Source organism: Pseudorasbora parva, chromosome 8, assembly GCF_024679245.1.
Source record: "Pseudorasbora parva isolate DD20220531a chromosome 8, ASM2467924v1, whole genome shotgun sequence".
NCBI lineage: Eukaryota > Metazoa > Chordata > Actinopteri > Cypriniformes > Gobionidae > Pseudorasbora > Pseudorasbora parva.
Window position 1 is genome coordinate 15,867,939 of NC_090179.1, and position 19,270 is coordinate 15,887,208.

At 43.6% G+C, this 19,270-nt stretch overlaps 1 protein-coding gene across 1 annotated transcript in view; it reads left to right on the plus strand.

The window, feature by feature from the left end:
• The window catches only part of si:ch211-281l24.3 (uncharacterized), a 146,062-nt gene extending 127,381 nt beyond the window's left edge, over positions 1-18,681 (plus strand). The window contains exons 34-35 of the mRNA XM_067450756.1: positions 13,947-14,447; positions 17,301-18,681. Coding sequence (XP_067306857.1) covers positions 13,947-14,447; positions 17,301-17,841 — 1,042 coding nt within the window. The 3' untranslated portion in view covers positions 17,842-18,681. The remainder of the gene's footprint in view (positions 1-13,946; positions 14,448-17,300) is intronic.
• Positions 18,682-19,270: the final 589 nt, after the last annotated feature.

Below are 19,270 nucleotides of genomic sequence, written 5' to 3' on the forward strand. Positions count from 1 at the left end.
GAGTTTTGTGATCGGGAACGCGGTGCTCACGTGGTCCGTAACATCATTGTATGCTGTAAATAAAATGTCATATGCTTGGTATGATAATAAATGCTGCTATAAATAACGGACCAATTCAAATGTTTAAGTGCTTTTATTTTAATTTGTTTGAGCGGTGATGAAATATATTGCTCTTCTAAATACTTGCCAGCATTTTAAGGAAATACAAGTCTAGAAATGCATCCTAATAACAGCAAAGCAATCGTATGGTGCTCTGCAGTGGTCAAAAATGATTACAAACAGTGAATTTTGAAGTGATATATTGTTGAAAACTCAGAGATGTGGATTCGGACAGCTATTACATCAACATGACCTTGCGTTTGTCAAAAGCAGTAAACTCGGCCGGGGATTTTTACGCAGGTGGTGAGAGACAGACGGCATAAAAATAACTGACCAGTCCCTGTAAATTAAATGATGGCAATACCTTCCGACCCCACGAGAAACAGTTAAGTTAACGTTACCGTCCGAATAGCTTCAGCCAACTCCTTCATCACTAACGAAGCGATCTGGAAAATCAAACTTTTCCCGAATTTACCCTGTTGGAGGGCCACAACATCATGGCCACCAACAAACCCCAGCAAAGACTGTTATTGCTCGGGGCTTTAACTTCTGGATATTCGGCAGCGGTGCCACAATGCAATGAATGGTTTAGTTTGCATCTTTCTCCGCCGCCATTACTGAACTACATCTCAAACTAGCGCTCGACATCAACGTCATCGTTCTCAACCACTCCCTCTGTTCGCTGATTGGACCGGTAAAATTTTGTTCGGAGAAAACCTAAGACTACACAGCAGTCCCAGACGCAGTACTTAAGGAAAATGAAAATTGAGCGGAAGTACGTAGGAGGGCAGAGCCAGGCTATCTGTTTATGACAGTCGTGCTGTAAGTCGATCTGTTGTTCAAATCCTTCTCTCACTCTTGTTCAGTCAGTCTATAGAGATTGATTTTGTTCATGTATTTCTATTACAGCAGCTTCATTCAGCTCACAGTGTGTTTATATATGCAGTTATAATCGAGCTACAGTCGTCATCTCTCTGTCCAAATATACACGACACAATACATCATCAAATACTGTCAGAGTTAAAAACATCACACATTACCCTTGACTTTAACAGTTAATACACAACGACGAGGCCAATTGTAGTGTGATTAACATGCTGGATGAAGCCGAGATACAATCACATTATCTGTTTTCTGTTAATTCATTTACTCTGTGAGACAGATCCAGTGTTTTGTAACCTATCCTTTTTTTTTGTTTCTACTGGTCACATTCACTTGAGATGGAACTGACTGCATTTACATTAATATTTATAAATTAATTAGATTAATATTGACCAATATTGAGCCAAAACACTTGTCTGGCTATCCAGACCAAGCTCGATTTAAGACTGAACATTGGTCTGGGGAGTCTGCTCTGTATTTTCTACTACACAAGAGGCGTGCTAAATGAGCATAATTCAAATGAATCTGTATGCAATTGGATAGTTTTTCAACCAATCAGAGCACAAGAGGCATGATCAACGTGTTAAACCTGCCAATAGCCTGCCAGGCGGATAAGCCAGTCTGTGATTGGTTCCCTCAAAAGTGGAACAGAAGCAGTAGAAATGAATGTACAGGTTTCCAGACTGAGTTGCAGAGCGAAATCAAATCGCTGGCAGATCAGGCTTTGTTTACCCAGTCTACCAAAACACACTAGAGCAGAAAAGTCATGAAACCAACATTTGTTTTCATGTCTGTAAGGGTGGATCGCCTACAGTGGTTCTGACTGCAGGGTTGCCGAACGACTAAAGAAACGTTATCAGCAAGATGATAGAAAACTGTACATTTCTTGTCTATAACCACCCACTGCAACTTAGACCAACGACGGAAATAAGCGCAGTTACAATAGCAAAATATGTGGGAGAGCGTTGCTTTAATGTGACTATATTGTGTTGCAATAGGGAGCACTTCAAAGTCAATACCAAATCAAAACTAGTTAGCAAATCATTTATAATTGAAAGAATTTAATGACAAAATCTGGTTATGGTTACACTTAAAATAGTTACAAAATAGATGAATGAGATGATAAAACTTATACCATTAATCGTACCCAGCATGTATAGAATGTTACCTGAGAGATAGGGAGAGATAGAGAGAGATAGAAAGATAGAAAGAGAGACAAAGAGAAGAGAGCAAAGTAAAGAGCCAAAGAAGGCCCCTAGAAGAGACAGCCAGAGAAAAAGAGAGCCAGAGCAACAGTTGCATTCTTCTTTTATCTATCCCTTGACCATGTGACTGAAACCCTGAGACATTCAAACTGACCAATCAGACCAAACGTCCCCCACTGTCCTACAGGTGTGGCACCATTTGGCCTACAGGCCCTCAACATCTCTTTGTCTTTAGGAATCCCAAATGGCTCCACTGATAAGAGAGAGGGGGTGGAACACAGTTAAACAAATGTCTTTGTTCAAAGAAAAAAATCAAATATCTTTGATTATTTTGGATTCTTACGCCGGCTTCACACTGCACGCGTAAGCAGGGCGTAGGCAGCGCTGAAGCAGCGCGTGTGTAAAGCAGTAGCAGCGCGCGCACTTTTTCCTTTCACACAGGCAGCGTTTGTGGCGCGCAGTTGTCACGCGCAGTTGTGTACAGAGTACTCTCTTTAATGGATAAGTTTGCATTTCTCTTTAATGTATTTGAAATGGAAATAAAGCAAAGATTTATCATGAAGCTAATTTTATTTTTTAAAAATCGTTTCACTTGTTTCTGATGTCTTTTTATTTCGTTTAGTGCGAGTTTTTTATAGAAGAAAGGCCATCGCACTATATGTCCATGAAAAGCACAGTGCTAAAAAGAGAAACTTCAGGAAATTGTCTTGAAATATAGGATAGGCATCAAATTTACATGCATTACCCATCATAAACCTCTTAAAGATAATTCATAATGACTGTAATAACTAAGAGGAAACTTCTTAATGATATATTGTGGGCTAAATGAGCAAATTATCTAAAAATGTTTTTTTTAAATGACAAAATAACGCACATCATAGTCTATCTACATGTCTATACTGTATCTGTGCTATATTCATGTGTGTATATTTTATTAACCTATCCATATTTAGTTGTTCGTTCGTGAGACAACGAAAGATTGTCAAAAACACTTTAAAATGACTTACCATCAGCACCCAGAGCCGCTCACGCTCACCAACTTCCTCCCATGCTTTCATTCACTTGCAAGTCTTTATAAAGCAAATTGTGTGGATCATAGAGAACGTCTCGGTTACGTATGTAACCCTCGTTCCCTGAAGGAGGGAACGGAGACGTACGTCAGAACTGAACCGACGAATGGGATCTTACTTTAGAGACCAATCCTACTTCGAGCATCTAACAACGAGCCAATGAAATTTGGCATGCGATCACGCATTCCACGCTCCGCCCCGCAGCGCGGGTATAAATAGGAAGTGGAATGGTAGATCAGCGCTTTTTCTGCTGAGGAGCCGAAAGGTGACCGGACTCCCAGCGGAAGCACAGCATCTGGCGACGGGACGTACGTCTCCGTTCCCTCCTTCAGGGAACGAGGGTTACATACGTAACCGAGACGTTCCCTTTCAGTCGGTCACGTTCGACGTACGTCAGAACTGAACCGACGAATGGGATCCCTATGGAAAACGCCAGGATGCTGGCCCTTCCAGCGTCCTGCTTGAGCGCACTGCACCGTCTAGTATGGTACGGAAGTCAGGGCTCCAAGCAGGGAGTACAGTCACTGCTGTTTCTGCAAGACCCACTCAGAATGACTATTGGATAACGCTGGGAAAGCGTGCCTACCTCGTACTTGCGAGAGAGGGTACGCTGCGGGGCCACGTCCTTCAGGGAAGGAGAGGTGGCAGAATACACATAAGGACTAACCTGGCAGGGTAGTGCAACATATGGCAGTCTCTGGGGTGGTTCCAGCCTGATTGAAGGGGGGAAAGAACACGCCCAGAGACGACAGAGCGGGCTCTGTCGAGGGAAAGACACGGGGCTAGCCCGAAGGGTAGCTGATACCGTGGAAGAATACACATATGGGGTTGCCGTGAGGGAACCGCTACATATGGAACCCAGCCTACAACCACGTTTCACAAGCATACGGGTGCAGGCCTGGCGTCAGACGGTCCGCAACGTCTGACACCGGAGGGGTGACGGAGGAGCTCGACAGGGTTAGCCGGTTTCCCGGGGAACACAACTGGAGACAATAGACGCACGTATCCGGCCCAGAGGGCGGGAGTGGCGTTTCGCAAGCCGACACTTAGAACGGGCACTTAGCGCTCCTGGCCACTGGGGGCGAGGATGCGGGAAGATACCGGCTCTACACGTAAGCTATAGAATCTAGCAAACGTGTTAGGTGTCGCCCAGCCCGCAGCTCTACATATGTCTGTCAGCGAGGCGCCTTGAGCCAGCGCCCAGGAAGAAGCAACACTCCGAGTGGAGTGAGCTCTTACACCGAACGGGCAAGGCACGTCTTGGGACTGGTAGGCCAAGACTATAGCATCCACTATCCAGTGGGCTAACCTCTGCTTGGAGACAGCCTTTCCCTTCTGCTGGCCTCCGTAACAGACGAAGAGTTGCTCTGAGGTCCGAAGGCTTTGGGTCCGGTCAACGTAAGCGCGAAGAGCGCGGACCGGACACAGCAAAGCCAGGGCTGGGTCTGCCTCCTCCGAAGGCAGCGCTTGCAGGTTCACCACCTGATCCCGGAAGGGAGTGGTAGGAACCTTGGGCACATATCCGGGCCGGGGTCTCAGGACGACGTGAGAGTTACCTGGCCCGAACTCTAGGCACGATTCGTTGACCGAAAGTGCATGCAGGTCCCCTACCGTCTTGATCGAGGCCAATGCCGTCAGGAGCACTGTCTTCATTGACAAGATTTTCAACTCACAAGACGCCAAGGGCTCGAAGGGAGGGCTCTGAAGTGCTCGGAGCACTAGAGCTAAGTCCCAAGAGGGTATCGAGGATGGACGAGGAGGATTTAGTCTCCTCGCACCTCTGAGGAACCTGACGATTAGGTCGTGCTTCCCCACGGACTTACCTTCTACTACATCATGGTACGCTGCTATTGCTGCAGCATATACCTTGAGGGTGGAGGGAGACAGCCTTCTCTCCAACCCATCTTGCAGGAAGGAAAGCACGACACTGATCGAACACCTTCGGGGGTCTTCCCGGCGGGAAGCGCACCACTCAACGAACAGGTTCCACTTCAGAGCATAGAGGCGCCTCGTAGAGGGGGCTCTAGCTGAAGCGATGGTATCTACGACAGCTTGTGGTAGTCCATCTAGAACCTCCGCGTCCCGTCCAGGGACCAGACATGAAGATTCCAGAGGTCTGGACGCGGGTGCCATAGCGTGCCCCGTCCCTGAGAAAGAAGGTCCTTCCTCAGGGGAATCGGCCAAGGAGGGGCTGTCGCGAGGAGTGTGAGTTCTGGGAACCAGGTCCGGTTGGGCCAATACGGCGCAACTAACAAGACCTGCTCCTCGTCCTCCCTGACCTTGCACAGAGTCTGTGCAAGAAGGCTCACTGGGGGGGAACGCATACTTGCGTAGGTCCCGGGGCCAGCTGTGCGCCAGTGCATCTGTGCCGAGGGTACCCCCGGTCAGGGAATAGTACCACTGGCAATGGGTCGAGTCCGGAGAGGCAAACAGGTCGACCTGTGCGGCTCCGAACTGGTCCCATATCAGCTGGACCGCCTGGGGGTGGAGTCGCCACTCTCCCGGAGGTGTCGGCTGACGAGAGAGCTCGTCGGCTGTCTGGTTCAGCACACCAGGGACATGAATGGCCCGAAGCGACCTCAGCTGCTTCTGACTCCACAGGAGGAGGTGGCGGGCGAGTTGGAGCAGACGACGGGAGCGTAGACCACCCTGACGGTTGATGTACGCAACGGCCGTGGTGCTGTCCGTACGGACCAGTACATGCTTGCCACGCAGCGGCCCCTTGAGGCGGCGGAGTGCCAGATGTACTGCCAGTAACTCGAGGCAATTGATATGCCAATGCAATTGCGGCCCCGTCCACAGACCAGCAACTGCATGCCCGTTGTACGTGGCCCCCCAGCCCGTGGTGGAGGCATCCGTGAATAGCACAGCATGCCTGGACACTTGTTCTAGGGGCACCCCGGCCCGGAGAAACGAAGTGCTGGACCACGGGCTGAAGGTTTGGCGGCAGTAAGGAGTCACTGGGACCCGGTACTGACCGCTCTGCCACGCCCACCTCGGGACTCGGCCATTGAGCCAGCGTTGAAGCGGTCTCATATGAAGCAATCCGAGCGGCGTGACCGCGGCTGCAGATGCCATATGCCCCAGGAGCCTCTGAAAGAATTTCAGTGGGACCGCTGTCCTGCTCTTGAACATATTCAAGCAGTTCAACACCGACTGGACTCGCTCCTCGGTGAGGCGCGCCGTCCGGTTGACCGAGTCCAGCTCCATACCGAGATAAGAGATCCTCTGTGTGGGACAGAGTTTGCTCTTCTCTCGGTTGACCCGAAGGCCCAACTGGCTGAGGTGACTGAGCACCAGGTCCCTGTGTTCGCACAACTGGTCCTTCGACTGGGCTAGGATCAGCCAATCGTCGAGGTAGTTGAGAATCCGAACGCCGCGTTCTCTGAGTGGAACAATGGCTGCCTCCGCGACCTTCGTAAAGACGCGGGGCGACAGGGACAGCCCGAAGGGCAGGACCTTGTACTGATATGCTTTCCCCTCGAACGCAAAGCGTAGGAACGGTCTGTGTCGAGGGAGAATAGACACATGGAAGTACGCGTCCTTCAGGTCGATCGCTGCAAACCAATCCTGGGGACGGATGCATTGGAAAATGCGTTTCTGCGTCAACATCCTGAACGGGAGCTTGTGCAGGGCCCGATTCAGAACTCGCAGGTCCAGGATTGGTCGTAACCCACCCCCTTCTTGGGCACAATGAAGTAGGGGCTGTAGAACCCCGTCTTCATATCGGCTGGAGGAACCGGCTCGATCGCGTCCTTCGCCAGTAGGACCTCGATCTCTGACCTCAAGACCTGAGCATCGCTGCTTCGCCCGGAGGCGAAGAGGATGCCCCTGTACTTGGGCGGCCGGCGCGCGAACTGAATCGCGTAGCCGAGTCTGATGGTACGGATGAGCCAGCAAGACGGCCCGGGGAGACCTAGCCAGGCCCCCAGAGACCGTGCAAGCGGGACCAACCGCACCACAGACGTGCCCGGGGTGGGGCAGCGAAGCGGAGTACTCTGGCCCGACTCGGGAGGCCCGGAGGCGGCCCGAAGTGTTGCCTGAGCACTCCTGGTTTGGACAGAGAGTGGGTGAGAAGGCCCGGGGGCGTCCTCTGAGCCCACTCTGCTGCCCACTGCCCGGAGGCAGGAAAGTGAAGCACTCAGCCCCGACCCGGGAGGCCCGTGGGCGGCCCGGAGTGTTGACTGAGTGCTCACGAGAGAGGAAGTGTGTGGGTGAGAAGGCCCGGGGGCGTCCTCGAGGCCCACACAACTGCCCCCTGGCGACGGGAGGGTAGGAAAGGAGTGACAAGGCCCGTGGGCGTCGCACACTGCCAACCTGACCCCCTTGGGGCCCAGAGAGAGAGGAAACTGCTCTTAAAATGTGGGTACCGCTGGACTCCGGAGAGCCAGTGGCAGAACCGAAACCAGTCAGGGCCCCCCGGTCCTCCTCCGGGGGGGTGGGGGAGGGATGCGAACATCGTCTCCCCCGAGCAGCTCCTGTTCTCCCTAGCCGGCCCGTCTCAGGGCCGCGTCCCCTTGCGCTTGCCTGCCGGTTAGCGGGCCCTGGACGGGTTGGGCGTCCCTCGCGTCCGGCACCCTGCTCCTCCAGTGGAGGCTGCTGCTCGGCTCTAGCAGGGTGGAGGCGGACGCAGGAGGGGATGCCCTCGGCGACGAGCCGGCAGAGGCGCTGCGACCGACGACCGAGCAGCTGGTCGTCGGCACCCTGGTGCAACGCCTCCGTCTGCTCTTGGGCCACCGAGAACTGCTGGGCAAAGTTCTCGATGGCGCCGCCGAGGAGGCCAGCCCAACAGACAGGCTTTTCTTGCGCATATCTGCCAGGTTAGCCCCCTATTCCTGGACCACTAGTGTGGACATCGCCTGACCCAGGGAGCGTGCAGTGATTTTCGTCGCCCATAGGGCGAGGTCCAACACCGCACGCAGTTCCTGCACAACCCCTGGGCTGGGACTACCCTCGTGCGTGCAGGGCCGAGGGCAGTGAGAGAGGGAAAACAATGATACTTTTTTTTTTTTCTTTTTTTTTTTTCTCATTTTTGGCCCTTTTGACCCTCCATATTTCCCTCTCTCCGATGCAGCAATTGACATCTGTCCTCTGCCAGAGCCAAAAATGAAACGCTAGCCCTTTTTCTCTTTAGGATCAGCGATTCCACCTTCAACTACCAGCAGGCATGCGAGACAGTGAACGTGGCCGTCAGAACGGCACACAGCGCACTGAGCGCTCAAGCCTCTATGAAGAAGGCAAGGCGAACAATGCCCTGACGTGGTCGTGTTCTCATGAGAGAATCCGTACCACCCACGAACAGAGTCTCAGCATGCTTTTGATGCGATAGAGGAGTGGGGGCCCGAGGGGATTTACCCGGCGGGGAATCCCCACTGTAATCCTCAGGCCACCAGCGCTTATCAGCCAAAGTAGCCCTTTTCCAGTAACACTAGAAATGAACTAGATCGGGGGATAGGCGAAGGGACTCGACCCCATCTGAGGTTTCATAGTCTCGACCGCGCATCTAGAGCGCCGACTGACGCGCGCCGGTTGTCGTGACAACCACCGCTGTCAGCCGGCCGCTCGACGGCACACGGCGCGCTGAACACTCGAGCCCTTTATGAGAAGGGGGAGACGAACAACGCGCCGACGTGACCATGTTCTTTTACCAGAACATGAATCACCCACGATCGCAATCTCACATGCGCTCGTGGCCGTCAAGAGGACAGGAAACAGTTGCATACCAGGAATACACGGTTTGAATGACATCTTGAAAAAGACGCAGGGTCAAACCGTGTTGCTCTTTTGTGAATGGAAAGCTGCTCTTTTAGTGTGCTGAAGCACTCAGGGAGATGACCGCGGCTCCACACAGTTCGTTCTGCAAGCCTGTGTGAGCTCCCAGTGATGTGTATTTGTGTGTGTGTGACGCCCAGCGAACCAACAGTTTGTATAGGAAACGCTCAGCGAACCAACAGTTTGTATGGGAAACGCTCAGCGAACCAACAAGCTCCTTTAGATCGCTTGATCACTGATCAGACGGTCTCTCACTGACGCGCCGTATCACCCGCACTGGCAGACTCTCTCACTCAACACTCTTTGACTCGTAGTCAGACACTCTTCGTAGGAAACAGTAAGCACTGCTCGGCTCCGAAGTAGAAAGCGCTGATCTACCATTCCACTTCCTATTTATACCCGCGCTGCGGGGCGGAGCGTGGAATGCGTGATCGCATGCCAAATTTCATTGGCTCGTTGTTAGATGCTCGAAGTAGGATTGGTCTCTAAAGTAAGATCCCATTCGTCGGTTCAGTTCTGACGTACGTCGAACGTGACCGACTGAAAGGGAACTGTGTGCTTCTCAACCTCCACGAGGAGACGAGTGTCATGTTTTTTCAGGTGCACTCTGAAGAACACTGCCTGTGACACCACGTGCTTTTGTTTATCGTTTCTGTTTTTATGCCAGCGTATAGTTATAATATATACATAATTTAATTCATATTTAATTTAAGCTAAACTGGCATACATTATTTAAAATTAGTTTTGTTGTTCAGGCAAAAACTTATGTGCAGTGACTTCGGTTTTTGTGTAGAACTTTCTTTCTTTTTCCACAGTGCCAGATGTCATATTGTGACTGAGAAACACATGGAACACTTCACTAAATTATTTAATGGTTAAATGTGTTATTTTTCATGTTAACCAGGTTAATTTTGATCAGAACAATATAGTGTCTTTAATTCATCGTGAGCAGCGCGTCAAAAATAGACCTGGCGCCGAAACGATCGCGGCACTGACGCTTCTGCTCTGCTCCTGCTACGCGCCGCTGCGCTGCCTCTGCTGCCGGTGTGAATGCACTCATCTGTTAACATGAGCGCCGAAAAAAATACGCGCTGCTTACGCCCTGCTTACGCGTGCAGTGTGAAGCCGGCGTTACATGTCCATGCACTTGAAAGGGGTCTTTACATGTTGTTTGAAATTATTTAATATTTTCATTCAGGTTAAATTTGTGGATTTTTTTTTTTTGAGTCTAGACGCTAGAAATGTTTCAAAATCCACGTGCTGTGCTGCGATCCACAAATGCGCAAGACGAGATCCACAAATGCAGAGGAAGCGATTCATAAATGAATGCAAATTATGCAAGGCAGAGCTGTGTGTTTTTGACATGTGTGGATTTTTTTTTTACTCACAAATGTCATTGTATTTATTTCTGAATCTAATTAATTTTTGTGAAACTCCTGCATATATTTGTGGATCTCATTCTATTAATTTGTGGAATTATTTATTTTTTGTGAATTGCTTTACATTTATTTGTGGATAACAATATATTTGTTTGGAATAAAGCAACAATATTACCCCCATATAGATGAAGTGTTTAGTGTCAGATCTCAAACACAGTGTAGAAACTGTCTGTCTGACGCAGGTTTACCTTCATATCAACTCAATATGAGCCAGTTACATGTATTTGAAATCAGTGGATTATATAAATTAAGTTAATCAAACATTTATTTTTATTCCAAAATATAAAAGCTATACAAAAATACATTATTTACTAAATATTCAATTTAGGATTATATTTATAACACACCACTCTATACACAACCAGACACTAAAACTGAAATATAAACTGAATGAAGTTAAAACTGAATTGTGAAATTTAATATCATATATATGCTTTTATATAAATGAATAATACACTGAGTAACTTTTTTCAATATTTTATATTCTCCTCCACTGGAAATTAAAGTGATAATTGTGTGTGTCTCCACAGATTTTGTGTCATTATCAATCAATCAACTTTATTTATAGCGCTTTTACAATGATGATTGTTTCAAAACAGCTTCACAGTGTTAAACTGGACAATATTGCAACAAAATTGTATTTGGCTGTACAGTAGTTCTGGAGAAAACAGTGATGTTATCAGCTTATTTAAATTGATCATATAGCGACAATATTGGCACATCAGTATTATAGTTTATAGAATTAAATAAGACCTAATTAATTAATTTTATTTGTATATCTAGTTGAATAACTTGGATCATAATTTTAGTGTCCCCAACTGAGCAAGCCAAGCCAAAGGGGACAAATATATTGCTCTTGTAAATACTTGCCAGCATTTTAAAGAAAAACAAGTCTAGAAATGCATCCAAATTACAGCAAAGCAACCATATGGTGCTCTGCGGTGGTCAAAAATGATTCTAAACAGTGACTTTTAAAGTGATATATTCCTGTAAACTCCGAGATGTGGATTCAGACAGCTATTACATCATCACACAACATCAGTGTTTGTCAAAAGCAGTCGGTAATTCGGCCGGGGATTTTTACGTGGATGGTTAGAGACGGACGGCAATGAAATAACTGACCAGTCCCCGTAACTTAAATGATGGCAATACCTTCTGACCCCACGAGAAACAATTACCGTCCAAATAGGGTTTCAGCCAACTGCTTCACCACTTACAGAGTGAGCTGGAAAATCTAACTTGGGAAGGAGCGCCACAACATCATGGCCACCAACAAACCCCAGCAAAGATTATTTTTGCTCCGGCTTTAACTTCTAAATATTCGGCAGTGGTGCCACAACGGACTGAATGGTTTCTTTCGCATCTTTCTCCACCGCATTATTGAACTACATCTCAAACTAGAGCACAACATCAACGTCATCGTTCTCAGCCACTCCCTCTGTTCACTGATTGGACCGGTAAAAATTTGTTCGGGGAGAACCTAAGAGTACACCGCAGTCCCAGACGTAGTACTGAAGGAAAATTAAATGTGAGCGGAAGTACGTAGGAGGGCAGAGCCAGGCTACAAAAAACGCACATCAAGAAAGGAATGTTATTTCACTATTTAAGATGGGCCGTTGGGCAGGGCGATGATACATTTTGGTAGCCTGACTGGAAAAAACATTACCCCCGGGATGTCAGGCTAGTGAATTTGAGAGCCCTGGAGCAGGTTTTAGTTTCATTAACAGGTCATGTTGGTATTGTCTATTCACCATTGTTGGTTCACCACAACTGTTGTTTCCATAACCCCAAAATGCCACTTTATTTTCACTTCAGCTATTTTGTATATTTTTTTAATTAGTGTGGTGGTTGCATTATTTTATTAACAAAAACTATTTTGGGACTGCTATTTAATAGTCTTACTTTATAGGCCTATTAGTCAAAATTCGTATAATTACTGTGTATGTTTAGTAAAGTGGGGCAGTACTTGTGTCACATGTCTGTTTGGTCTTTCTGTTGTATTTTGATTTGGTTACCCTCGTTAGTTAAGTTCTGTTCTGTTTATTTAATTGACCCTTTGCTACAGGCCACAGGCCATTCGTGGCTTAGCAACCATAACTAGTAAGGTCTGTCAAGCTTTTGAGCAAGGGAAACATGCCGAAGCATTGTGCATATATGGATTGTGCAAATCTGATACCCGGTATCCTAAAAGTTTGGATGAGTGTGGAATTTTTTTTGTTCCACAAACCTAAAACTCAAGGGGAGAAATGCAGGGGGATCAAGCAGTGTGTTAGGTCCCATTCACAACTAAATGTCAAAACCCAGGTCGAAAAGAAATATATTTAAATTGTGCTTTTTTGGACATATTTAGTATATTTAAATTACACTATACTAAATGCATATTACATTTATTATTTTGAAACAACTTTAAGTATATTAAGTGTATTTTAAAATATGCTTAAGATCAATTTTAAGCTATTTGCAATATATTTTAATATATTAAATTGTGCTTAAATGGATCAACTTTAAGTACATTTAGTGCAATTTAAATGTATTTCTTTAAAAATGTACTTAAAACACTTTTTTAATAATTAATTTTAATGGACTTCAAGAACATTTTAATAGTATTTCATTATATTAGAAATTCATTAATTTTACACTACTAGTATCTTATAATGCTTTTTTTTCAGTAATCAAAATGGTATAAAAAAGTGCAAAATTATTCAATATAAATGTTAAGACAAGTACACACTTTGGAATATAGAAAACTTTAATGTATTATATCATATATACATTATAAAATATAAAAAATTAGGGGTAAAATTGTCCTTTAAAAAAGGTAAACATATCACAAATATGCAGATTTCAATATGCCAAAGCTGATTGAACACTGGTGAGAATATTGCTTCAGAATAAATTATATTTACAACACAAAAAAAATAAAAATAAATCTTTTCTCCGGACAATCACATTTTTTACTGTGTGACAAGTGAATGGATTTACTTATTCGAAGGACAAGAACATGAACATGCTTAATGCCGAGCCCTGTAATGAATGATATCAAAAATAAATCCAATTAATTATCAGTAGAATTTTCAAATAAAAAATGTTTCTGTTAAAAAACAGATTTTTTTCCACAAAAATCTCTTTTCCCCAAAAAAATAAGTCTGAAAAATCGTCTTATATTTGGCTATATACGGTAAAAGCTATACAAATATACTTTATTCAAAAAATATTCAATTTAGTATTATATTTATAACACACCACTCTATACACAACCACACACTAAAACGGCAATATAAACAGAATGAAGAGTTAAAACTGAATTGTGAATAAAATCACTCCACCAAACAACGTATGTTCTTATAGGTTTTTGTGCTAATTAAAAATAATTTAATTAATTTAAAAAAATTAGTTAATTAATAATAATAATTTAAGCATTTCATATTCTCCGACACTGGACAATAAAGTGATAATTATGTGTGTGTGTTTCTCTACAGATTTTCTGACATTATCTACAAGAAGAGAGAAGCTGCTGTGAAGTTTCTGCTGAATCTGTTTGTTTCAGCATCAGAGTTTGATGCAAATACAGAAGAAAATTACACTCAACTGTTAACATCTGTGTGCAGCTACACATCTTTCCCCTTTGATGATGATGATGATGATGATGATGATGATGATGATGATGATGATGATGATGATGATGATGATGATGATACTGAGGCTCAGATTTATCAGTGTGATCTCCTGCTGGATCTGTGCTCACATGTGAAGGACTATGAGACTCAAACAGGCAGGAGTGTCCTTCCAGCATTACAGTCAGTTTATCAGTCAGCTCCTGCAGTCTGGAGCATAAACCTCTCAGAGAGAAAGAGCTCCATCCTCCTAGAAGTGCTGAAACTCCAAACAGAGAAGAAACCAGTAGAGCTGAGAGACTGGACAGATGAAGAGAGTGAAGTGAGGGGATTCCTCCAGTGTCTGCCCTACATCTCACAGCTCAGGTCAGAGTTTTATGGGAAATTCCACTCACAGTTTGATTCAGTTTATTTTAATGTTGTCATTTTATATGCACTAATTAATAGTGTTGTTAGTTTAAATTAAATTAAAATATATTTATATCGGATGCATTAGTGACGGAAGCTTAATTTGTATTGTTCTAAAGTAGCTGAAGTTTTGGGCTGCATTTATACTGTCAGACAGATCCAGTGTTTTGATACCTTTCCATTGTTTTGTTTCTACTGTCCGCATTCACTTGAGATGGAACTGACTGCATTTACATTTATATTGATAAATTAATTAGATTAATATTGACCAATATTGAGCCAAAACACTTGTCTGGCTATCCAGACCAAGCTCAGTTTAAGACATTGGTCTGGGGAGTCTGCTCTGTATACTCTACTACACAAGAGGCGTGATCAACGAGCATTATTTGAATGACTCTGTACGCAATTGGACAGTCTTTCAACCAATCAGACCACAAGAGGCATGAACAACGGGCAACTAGCCATCGTTTCTCTATCTGTCATCATGTTAAACCCGCCAATAGCGTACCAGGCGGATAAGTCAGTTTGTATTTGTTCCCTCAAAAGTGTAACAGAAGCAGTAGAAATGAATGTACAGGTTTCCAGACTGAGTTGCAGGGCAAAATCAAATCGCCGGCAGATCAGGCTGTGTTTACCCAGTCTACCAAAACACACTAGAGCAGAAAAGTCATGAAACCAACATTTGTTTTCATGTCCATGCACTTGAACATAGATTTAGGGGGTCTTAACATGATGTTTGCAATTATTTAAAGGGTTACTTCAGCGATTAGCATATGGCTTTGTATCAGTAGAAACCCTGGAGTATATTCAAATGATCGTGCTCCCCCCTCTTATATCCCCCTGAGACGAGAGATTTATGCATTTTATTTCTGGAAAAATTCCTCTCGTGACGCAAATTGATGATATTTGCGTCACGAGAGGAATGTTTGCCCAGAGGCTAAAGACTACAGCCAGCAGAGGGAGCCATTTCCGTATGTTTTCAACTCGTGGAATGGAGATCACACAGCACAGCTCAGCTACAGGCATTAATTTAAACAGATGCTAAGCAATGTAAGTGTTTTAACTTCTCAAATTAATTTCTATGAAAGTTAAGCTTCCAAAAGCATGAACTTAAAACACGTTGTGAATGTATGCCGCGAATGTGGTCGCGATTACCTCAGCTCTCATCACGAGAGCTCATTTATGACGCTAAATGTAATCTGACTCCTAATCTGAGTCTGCTGTGAGATTAATGCGGCAACTCGATCGTTATATTGAACACACACGTTCAGTATTTAATTGTACTTTCTGAACTCAGTCTCTGTAATCCAGTAGCGGTGGCTTTGGGAATGGCCTCACAGGGCAGCGAAGCATTCTGAGAATTGTAGTCTTTCATCCCCATGAGACAAAAATACATTTTCTGTCTTTTCTCAGTCTAGAAAGCACCAAATTCAAAAATAATTTCACATTTCTACTACATTAATGACCCAGTTTAAATACAGATTCATCTTCCCAGCGCTGAAGTACCCCTTTAATGTTTTCACTCAGGTTATTTATAAAGGTAGATTGGTGACTTTAAAGGGTTAATTCACCCAAAAATGAAATTGATGTCATTAATGACTCACCCTGATGTCGTTCCACACCCGTAAGACCTCTGTTCATCTTCAGAACACAGTTTAAGATATTTTATATTTAGTCCGAGAGCATATCTAAGTGTATGCACACTATACTGTCCATGTTCAGAGAGGGAATAAAAACATCATCAAAGTAGTCCATATGTGACATCAGTCGGTTATTAAGAATCTCTTGAAACATCGAAAATACATTTTCCTCCAAAAATAACAAAAACTACGCTTTTATTCAGTATTCTTTTCCTTGTTTGTGTTCAATCCTCAGATAAAGATTCAAACGGTCATAAATCAGTGAATGGATCAGTGATTCGGATCGCCAATGTCACGTGATTTCAGCAGTTTGGCATGCGATCCGAATCACTGATCGATTCACTGATTCACAACCGTTTGAATCTTTATTTGAGGATAAAACACAAACAAGGAAGAATAGACAATGCTGAATAAAGTCGTAGTTTTTGTTATTTTTGGACCACAATGTTTTTTCGATGCTTCATGAGATTCTAATTAACCGACGGATTACACATATGGACTACTTTGATGATGTTTTTATTCCCTCTCTGGACATGGACAGTATAGTGTGCATACACTTGGAAACGCTGTTGGACTTAATATAAAATATCTTAAACTGTGTTTTCCGAAGATGAACGGAGGTCTTACGGGTGTGGAACGACATCAGGGTGAGTCATTAATGACATCAATTTCATTTTTGGGTGAATTAACCCTTTAATGTGCATGTAAATGTGATTACTGATGTGACGTAAAACACAAACAGCACTCGACTTTAATGGAGCTCTAGATGAAGTGTTTAGTGTCAGATCTCAAACACAGTGTAGAAACTGTCTGTCTGACGCAGGTTTACCTTCATATCAACTCAGTATGAGCCAGTTACATGTATTTGAAATCAGTGGTTTATCTAAATTAAGCTACTCAAACATTTATTTTTATTCCAAAATATAAAAGATATACAAAATTACATTATTTACTAAATATTCAATTTAGGATTATATTTATAACACACCACTCTATACACAACCACACACTATTAAGAGTTCAAACTGAATTGTGAATAAAATCACTCCACCAACCTATATTCATGTTTTTATATTAATTAATAATAATTAATTGAGTCAGTTTTGCAGTATTTTATATTCTCCGACACTGGACAATAAAGTGATAAATATGTGTGTGTGTTTCTCTACAGATTTTCTGACATTATCTACAGGAAGAGAGAAGCTGCTGTGAAGTTTCTGCTGAATCTGTTTGTTTCAGCATCAGAGTTTGATGCAAATACAGAAGAAAATTACACTCAACTGTTAACATCTGTGTGCAGCTACACATCTTTCCCCTGTAGTGAAAACTATACTAACCGTCACTCATATCAGTCTGATCTCCTGCTGGATCTGTGTTCACATGTGAAGGACTATGAGACTCAAACAGGCAGGAGTGTCCTTCCAGCATTACAGTCAGTTTATCAGTCTGCTCCTGCAGTCTGGATAGACCTCTCAGAGAGAAAGAGCTCCATCCTCCTAGAAGTGCTGAAACTCCAAACAGAGAAGAAACCAGTAGAGCTGAGAGACTGGACAGATGAAGAGAGTGAAGTGAGGGGATTCCTCCAGTGTCTGCCCTACATCTCACAGCTCAGGTCAGAGTTTTATGGGAAATTCCACTCAAAGTTTGATTCAGTTTATTTTAATGTTGTCATTTTATATGCACTAATTAATAATGTTGTTAGTTTAAATTAAATTACAATATATTTATATCGGATGCATTAGTGACGGAAGCTTAATTTGTATTGTTCTAAAGTAGCTGAAGTTTTGGGCTGCATTTATACTGTCAGACAGATCCAGTGTTTTGATACCTTTCCATTGTTTTGTTTCTACTGCTCGCATTCTCTTGAGATGGAACTGACTGCATTTACATTTATATTGATAAATTAATTAGATTAATATTGACCAATATTGAGCCAAAACACTTGTCTGGCTATCCAGACCAAGCTCGGTTTAAGACATTGATCTGCTCTGTATTTTCTACTACACAAGAGGCGTGATCAACGAGCATTATTTGAATGACTCTGTACGCAATTGGACAGTCTTTCAACCAATCAGACCACAAGAGGCATGAACAACGGGCAACTAGCCATCGTTTCTCTATCTGTCATCATGTTAAACCCGCCAATAGCGTACCAGGCGGATAAGTCAGTTTGTATTTGTTTCCTCAAAAGTGTAAAAGAAGCAGTAGAAATGAATGTACAGGTCAACCAAAATGATCTGTTGTTCAAATCCTTCCCTCACTCTTGTTCAGTCAGTCTATAGAGATTGATTTTGTTCATGTATTTCTATTACAGCAGCTTCATTCAGCTCACAGTGTGTTTATATATGCAGTTATAATCGAGCTACAGTCGTCATCTCTCTGTCCAAATATACATGACACAATACATCATCAAATACTGTCAGAGTTAAAAACATCACACATTACCCTTGACTTTAACAGTTAATACACAACGACGAGGACAATTGTAGTGTGATTAACATGCTGGATGAAGCCGAGATACAATCACATTATCTGTTTAATTCATCTTCAGAAACACCAAACCGACACAATTTCAACGGGACTAAAACAAATGTATGTAATATTTTAAAAGATGAATAATTGTTTTAGCCCAACTGAGATCGAATGTTTAAAGTGTGTGTGAATGTGATTACTGATGTGACGTAAAACACAAACAGCACTCGACTTTAATGGAGCTCTAGATGAAGTGTTTAGTGTCAGATCTCAAACACAGTGTAGAAACTGTCTGTCTGACGCAGGTTTACCTTCATATCAACTCAATATGAGCCAGTTACATGTGTTTGAAATCAGTGGTTTAGGGATATTAATTTACTCAAACGTTGTGTTTTAATTTAGTTTAGATTCCAAAAGATAGAAACTATACAAAAATACTTTATTTATTAAATATTCAATTTAGGATTATATTTACAACACACAACTCTATACACAACCAGACAGTAAAACTGGAATATAAAGGGAATGAAGTTAAAACTGAATTGTTGAAAACAAATCAATCCGCCAACTTGCTTTTTATATTAACTTTTAATAATTTAAGTCACTTTTTTCAGTATTTTATATTCTCCTACACTGGACAATAAAGTGATAATTGTGTGTGTGTGTGTG